The sequence below is a fragment of the Sardina pilchardus genome, chromosome 23 (assembly GCF_963854185.1).
Source record: "Sardina pilchardus chromosome 23, fSarPil1.1, whole genome shotgun sequence".
Lineage (NCBI taxonomy): Eukaryota > Metazoa > Chordata > Actinopteri > Clupeiformes > Clupeidae > Sardina > Sardina pilchardus.
In genome coordinates this window covers 10,445,159-10,452,658 of record NC_085016.1, presented here as the reverse complement: position 1 = coordinate 10,452,658, position 7,500 = coordinate 10,445,159, and the positions used below count along the sequence as shown (strand labels likewise).

Sequence of the window (7,500 nt, the reverse complement as noted above, 5' to 3'; positions counted from 1 at the left end):
TTTCCAACTCTCTTTCTCCAACACACTCTCTTTCGCCCTCTCCAACTCTCTCTCTCCCAACACACTCTCTCTCTCTCCAACACTGTCTTTCTCTCTCTCCAACACACTCTCACTCTCTCCAACTCTCTCTCTCCCCAACACTCTCTTTCACCCTATCCAACTCTCTCTCTCCCCAACACTCTCGTTCTCTCTCTCCAACTCTCTCTCTCTCTCCAAAACATTCTCTCTCTCCAACTCCCTCTCTCCAACTCTCTCTCTCTCTCACCTTTTGTCGATCGGTAGTGTCTGCTGGGCGTGGTGGGTCCTCGGGTTCCATGGACGTTGATGGCAGAGACTCTGAACTGGTACCACCTGCCGGGCCGTGTGTCAGGTAGACTGGCACGCTCCTCCGTGGTCTGACAAGAAATGCAATAAGCAGGAAAAAAAACTTAACATAGTAACCCAAGAAAATGAGGATACACAATAAATCCGTAAACCCCTTTGGGCCAGATTCCCATACATGGATTAAGCCCTAGTACTGAACTAAAAGAGAATTGCAGCAGAGATCTCCATTAAGAAAAAGCTTGTAGTCTATAACTATGAATGCACAGGAAATTGACTTTTTGTGTCCCTACGCAGGAGTTAGTGTGCCAAACTTAAACATGCAAAAACAAACAACACAAGCTCAATTCAATTCAATTACATTTTGCAATGATATTGGGACACATTCATAAATATGTAACAACAACACTGCTGGTGTCCTGTCTGTTATCAATGAGACACTGGCGTCCTAAACGTCCTGCTAACGAGCGTTCGCCCCCATTAAACCGTGCTCACCTGTGCCACCACCTCCCATGGGGTGGCGCTGTCCTCGCTGGGCTGGATGCCGTAGTTCCAGCGGCGCTCCAGCACGTACACCACGGGCTCGGCCGACACGTTGAAGCGTGATGACCAGCGCACCTCCAGGCCGCCGCGCGGCAACTCCTCGAACGCCAGCTCCTTACGCGGCTTCAGAGGAGCACCTGTAGGCATACAGAGAGAGAGAGGGCTTAAAACCTGATACAGCCAGACAGAGAAAGACTACAACTACCAGTGATACCTGGAGGCTCATGATACACTCTCAGCTCTTTATCATGGTGTTATACACACAGAACGGATTAGTGAAAATGACAAATTGTATGAATGAATAGTATGTGGGTGTGTTTTGCTGTCAGCTACGGATGTGTTCTGATGTCAGTTGTGCTGTGTGTGTGTTCTGATGTCAGTTGTGCTGTGGGTATGTTCTGATGTCAGCTGTGCTGTGGGTATGTTCTGATGTCAGTTGTGCTGTGGGTATGTTCTGATGTCAGTTGTGGGTGTGTTCTGATGTCAGCTGTGCTGTGGGTATGTTCTGATGTCAGCTGTGCTGTGGGTGTGTTCTGATGTCAGTTGTGCTGTGGTATGCTCTGATGTCAGTTGTGCGGTGAATGTGCTCTGATGTCAGTTATACTGTAGGTGTGTTCTGACATCAGTTGTGCCGTGGGTATGTTCTGATGTCAGTTGTGCTGTGGGCGTGTTCTGATGTCAGTTGTGCTGTGGGTGTGCTCTGATGTCAGTTGTGCTGTGTGTGTGCCCTGTGTGTGTGTGTGTGAGCGTGTCCTCACCCCTGTAGAGGTTCTTTGGCTGCTGGCAGGTGTGCCCTGTGTGTGTGTGTGTGTGTGAGCGTGTCCTCACCCCTGTAGAGGTTCTTTGGCTGCTGGCAGGTGTGTTCTGATGTCAGTTGTGCTGTGTGTGTGTGTGTGTGTGAGCGTGTCCTCACCCCTGTAGAGGTTCTTTGGCTGCTGGCAGGTGTGTTCTGATGTCAGTTGTGCTGTGTGTGTGTGTGTGTGTGAGCGTGTCCTCACCCCTGTAGAGGTTCTTTGGCTGCTGGCAGGTGTGTTCTGATGTCAGTTGTGCTGTGTGTGTGTGTGTGTGTGAGCGTGTCCTCACCCCTGTAGAGGTTCTTTGGCTGCTGGCAGGTGTGTTCTGATGTCAGTTGTGCTGTGTGTGTGTGTGTGTGTGTGAGCGTGTCCTCACCCCTGTAGAGGTTCTTTGGCTGCTGGCAGGTGTGTTCTGATGTCAGTTGTGCTGTGTGTGTGTGTGTGTGTGAGCGTGTCCTCACCCCTGTAGAGGTTCTTGGGCTGCTGGCAGGTGTGTTCTGATGTCAGTTGTGCTGTGTGTGTGTGTGTGTATGAGCGTGTCCTCACCCCTGTAGAGGTTCTTTGGCTGCTGGCAGGTGTGCCCTGTGTGTGTGTGTGTGTGAGCGTGTCCTCACCCCTGTAGAGGTTCTTTGGCTGCTGGCAGGTGTGCCCTGTGTGTGTGTGTGTGTGAGCGTGTCCTCACCCCTGTAGAGGTTCTTTGGCTGCTGGCAGGTGTGTTCTGATGTCAGTTGTGCTGTGTGTGTGTGTGTGTGTGAGCGTGTCCTCACCCCTGTAGAGGTTCTTGGGCTGCTGGCAGGTGTGTTCTGATGTCAGTTGTGCTGTGTGTGTGTGTGTGTGAGCGTGTCCTCACCCCTGTAGAGGTTCTTGGGCTGCTGGCAGGTGTGTTCTGATGTCAGTTGTGCTGTGTGTGTGTGTGTGTGTGAGCGTGTCCTCACCCCTGTAGAGGTTCTTTGGCTGCTGGCAGGTGTGTTCTGATGTCAGTTGTGCTGTGTGTGTGTGTGTGTGTGAGCGTGTCCTCACCCCTGTAGAGGTTCTTGGGCTGCTGGCAGGTGTGGCCGCAGCCGTTGGAGCAGCACTTCTTGTGGGTGGAGCACTCGCCGTCCTCCTCGCAGCTCTCCACGCAGGCGGCGGCGAAGCCACTGGCCCGCTCGGGCGCCGGGCACTCGCCCTGCTTCTCCGCCATCACCGAGCGCAGGAACTCGCAGCTCGTCACACACTCCCCGTGTTTCCTAGGAAACGACCCCTGTCGGAGGGGAGGGAACAGGGAAGGTCACGTCAAGGTCAAGGGGAGAGAGAAACTGTGCGAGCGTGCATGTGTGTGACAGGGGGATGTATATGTTTGTCAGCATGGGGAGTAAAGGGATTGAGGTCACTTGAAGGTCAGCTGAATCTAAAAAAAAAAAACTGCAAATGAGATGGTGACGTGTGTGTGTGTGTGTGTGTGTGTGTGTGTGTGTGTGTGTGTGTACACATGTGTAGCCAACGAGGGGCTAAAAGCATATTCAAATAACAGGATGTTAGCATTGAGAGTCAAGGCCAACTGGGCAGGAAATATCCCCTACCCCCAGGAAACCGCCCCTCCCTCTCTGAAGCACCCCACCTAGACAGCACCTACCTCACACAGATCACGACATGGCCCATCCCGCAGTTCCCAGGAGTCCTTGCATGGCTCCAAACACTGTAGGAATACAAGAGAAGCAGAGGGTAATTCCACATACAGTTTACTAAAAATGTTCTACTCAACTTTTTTTTGTCAAGACTGTGTGCTGATCTGACATGGGCTGATGTGACATTGGATGGCACTATTTTCATCTTTGTCATTTGGCATATGAAATGATGACAAAAACATTATTTTGGCAAACATAAACTCAAGATGTTATGATATAGATTTACATTGTGCATCACTCCAACTGCATATGACCTTTGAGTTGTGCCACATCTTTCTGAGCACCATTCATTTTAAGTTAGCTTGATAGTGTTGACATTTCATAGTGATTTATTGTGTGTAGTGCATGGCATTTTCTGATGTATGTATTTGGTTTATGCAGTGTGTATTTCCTATTGTGTGTACTTGGTTTATGTGGTGTGTATTTTCTGTTGTGCATATTTGTTTGGTTTATGTGGTGTGTATTTTCAGTTATGTGAATGTGTATGGTTTATGTGGTCTGTATGTTCAGTTGTGTGTATTTGGTTTTATGTGGTGTGTATTTTCCGTTGTGCATACTTGTATGGTTTATGTGGTGTGTATTTTCCGTTGTGCATAATTTGTATGGTTTATGTGGTGTGTATTTTCTGCTGTGCGTATGGCCTGTGGTTTATGTGATGTGTATTTCATGTTTAAAGAGTAAATGTTGCCCATGGGTGAGGAGGGAAGGGGGCCGGCACAGCAGCCCATGTCCACCGGACACGGAAGACTCCTCAGCCAAATGTCTCCCTGACTGGAGCTCAGGGAACCCATGACAACCCCCACTCTCCTTCTCTTTCTCTCCTTCCTTCTCTCTCTTTCTTTTTTTCAACCCTCTGTCCATCATTAGCAATCATTATCAAATCTCTTTTTTTTGCACCAGTGCCCACCCTCCCTCTCTCTCCCTCTCTCTATATCCCTCTTTCCCTCCTACCATCTCCCTCTCTCTATATCCCTCTTTCTCTCCATCTCTCTCTCTCTCTCTCTCTCTCTCTCAATCTTTAACCATCCCTATCAAATCTCTCTTTTCCCATCCACTATCTGTCCTACCTTGTTCTCTCTCTCTCCACCCCTCCTATTCCCCCCTCTCTCTCTCCCCCTGTCTCTCTCTCTCCACCCCTCCTATCCCCCCAATCTCTCTCTCCCCCTCTCTCTCTCCACCCCTCCTATTCCCCCTCTCTCTTGTCCTCCATCACCAGGGACACTCTGCCTGAGTGAGCGGCCTTGGGGAATTCAAAATTCACATTTCATGCTTGAATAAAAGGCAGTGGCTCACTGTGCTGTTTGTGTGTGTGTGTGTTTGTCCTTGTATCTGTGTCTGTGACTCACAATATGTGTGTGTGTGTGCATGTGTGTGTGTGTGTGTGTGTGTGTATGTCTGTGTGTGTCTATGTTGACAGACAGAGAGTGAGAGAGAGAGAGAGAGAGAGTGTGTGTGTGTGTGTGTGTGTGTTTAGTGATGGACAAATCCCTGCCAACAGCCTGCTGTAGGGCAGGATTGACATTAGCGTGAGGTAGAGAAGTGCAGTGTCTGTCACCAACACACACACACACACACACACACACACACACACACACACACACACACACACACACACACACACACACAACCCCACACTGCATCCAGAGAAATCATTTGGCTGTCCAGGCTCAACAGCGCTCCATCCATATCCCACCCTCTCCTCCTCCATCTGGGTGCAGGTCCGCTGGAATGGACACACACACTAGCGATCTAGTGATACGGCGGGGGCGAGCGCCTCGCCAAAAACGCCACGCCAGTTCCTCCAGCGAGACGGCCTGGCCAGAGCACCGCCTCCGCCACGGCACCTCTTCCAGCGAAGCCCCGGGACGTGACCTGGACACGGTTCGCGCTCACCGGCTGTGCAAAAACACGAGTCCTCCCTCGTAAAAAAAAAAAGCGCCGGTGAGGAGTCGGATGGCTGCGTCTGGCGAGCGAGGGCCAAGCCGTCGATCAGACGGGATTTTACGGCGCTGTTCTGGTGCCCGGTGACGGGGGACTGCATGGCCCCTGTAAACCAGTTGCTACGGCGATTTGGCCGCCGAGAGCCAATTTAAATTCACACCGACGATAGAGTTGCATAGTTGCCGTCTGTCTCTTCCCTAAGTACACACAATCACATAAACACACACATATACACACTCACACACATGCACGCACACACACACACACACGCACACACTCACACACACATACACTCTCTCACACACACACACACACACACACACACACACACACACACACACACACACACACACACACACACACACACACACACACACACACACACACACACACACACACACACACACACACACACACCTTAATGTTGTATGGCTCAACTGGAGTAAAAGCACAAATGGAAGACTGGGCGACCAGAACTGGGGTGCTCGTAGGGGGTATTGGAGCCTCCCTGGCGCGCCTGGGCGATGATACCCAGAACATTCAGGGTGCCACTCTGCCCGAGTTTAGAGGTCACCTGAGGGCAAGCCACGGAACAACACCAGCAGCATCTTTGATTGCGGCCGTGAACGCAACACGCCTTTTATGGAATTCCTGGATTTTTTTCTTCTCCTGCTGCTGGGGGACGGACGGATGGAGGCGGGTTTGCTGGAATGCTGGAAACTCTGAATAATTGCGGGGGGACTCGGGAGCGTTTAGGCCCAGCCGAGGGAGGGCTTTATAGACCTGCAACCGCCGGTACCCCACTGACACCCCCAGGCCTCCGCATTAAACACCCCAACACAGTGGCGTGTGAGCGGGAGCGTCTGTCTGCGTGTGTGTGTGTGCGTGTGTGTGTGCTTACGCATGTGTGTATGAGTGTGTGTGTTGAGTGTGAGCGTGTGTATGTTTGTGAGTGTGTGTGTGCACGTCTCCTTGTATGTATGTGCATGTGTGCGTCCACGTGTATGTGTGCTGTCTGTGAGTGTGTGCGTGTGTGTATACTTGTAATTATGTGCATGTGTGTATGTGTATAAATGTGTGTGTGCTTATGTGTGTGTGTGTGTGTGTGTGTGTGTGTGTGTGTGTGTGTGTGTGTGTGTGTGTGAATGCACCCACTTCAAATATCTTCTTGTCTAAGTGTATGTGGCTGAGGGTTAGTGTATATGTGTGGTGTGTGTGTGTGTGTGTGTGTGTGTGTGTGTGTGTGTGTGTGTGGCTTTTCCACTATGTGCATAAACTCCACCACTGCACTTATGCATGTATGGACCTCAGGAAAGGAAAATACTGAATAGGCCTAACCCTAACTGACTTGGGAAGTATTGTGTTTGGCTGACATGAGGTGCAGTGCAGGCTGTTTGCATATGAGTCTGTGTGAGTGTGAGTGTGAGTGTGAGTGTGTGTGTGTGTGTGTGTGTGTGTGTGTGTGTGTGTGTGTGTGTGTGTGTGTGTGTGTGTGAGGTGAGGACTATCAGAGTGTAAGCCACGTTCCTGCTGTACTCCTTCCTGCAGCCGCTGCACTTTTCCAGCATTAACAAACATGAGCAGTCAGAGGACAAGTGTGTGTGTGCGCGCGCGCACACACACACACACACACAGTACACACACACACACACACACACACACACACACAGTACACACACACACAGCATTAACAAACATGAGCCGTCTGAGGACAAGCGTGCGTACACACACACACACACACACAGACACACACACGCACCCCCACACAAACACACATACACACACACACACACACACACAGCATTAACAAACATGAGCAGTCAGACAAGCAACCCTTCCAGCTGTTTATACATGGGCACAGTCGACCACACACACACACACACACACACACACACAGTCAGCTTACTGGTCCTCTCTCTCATACAGACACAAGCCCTTAGCAGTGCCAGGCCAGCCATGACATTCACACTCCCACATGCTCACACTTGAAACACTTCCACGTATCTCATAGGCAGCTTCCTGTCAGGCACAGCAGGCCAGCTGTCAGCACGATGGGGAAGCTCACAAACCTGTTCATGAAACTTATGACACTCTTAAGACACACACACACACACACACACACACACACACACACATAGAGGAAGAGAAGGAAGATAGAAAGAGAGAGAGAGAGAGAGAGAGAGAGATGTACACACAAACACACACACACACACATACAGCTAAAAGGCAGTGAT

The 7,500-nt window shown here is 50.5% G+C and overlaps 1 protein-coding gene across 2 annotated transcripts in view; it reads right to left on the bottom strand.

Annotated features, from left to right (window-relative positions):
- LOC134071073 (anosmin-1-like) overlaps nt 1–7,500 on the bottom strand; it is a 25,113-nt gene that overhangs the window by 9,166 nt on the left and 8,447 nt on the right. For both annotated transcript variants that reach the window (XM_062527649.1, XM_062527650.1), the window contains exons 3-6: nt 3,274–3,336; nt 2,679–2,901; nt 817–1,001; nt 266–395 (exon numbers count right to left, since the gene is read on the bottom strand). In XM_062527649.1, coding sequence (XP_062383633.1) covers nt 266–395; nt 817–1,001; nt 2,679–2,901; nt 3,274–3,336 — 601 coding nt within the window. The remainder of the gene's footprint in view (nt 1–265; nt 396–816; nt 1,002–2,678; nt 2,902–3,273; nt 3,337–7,500) is intronic.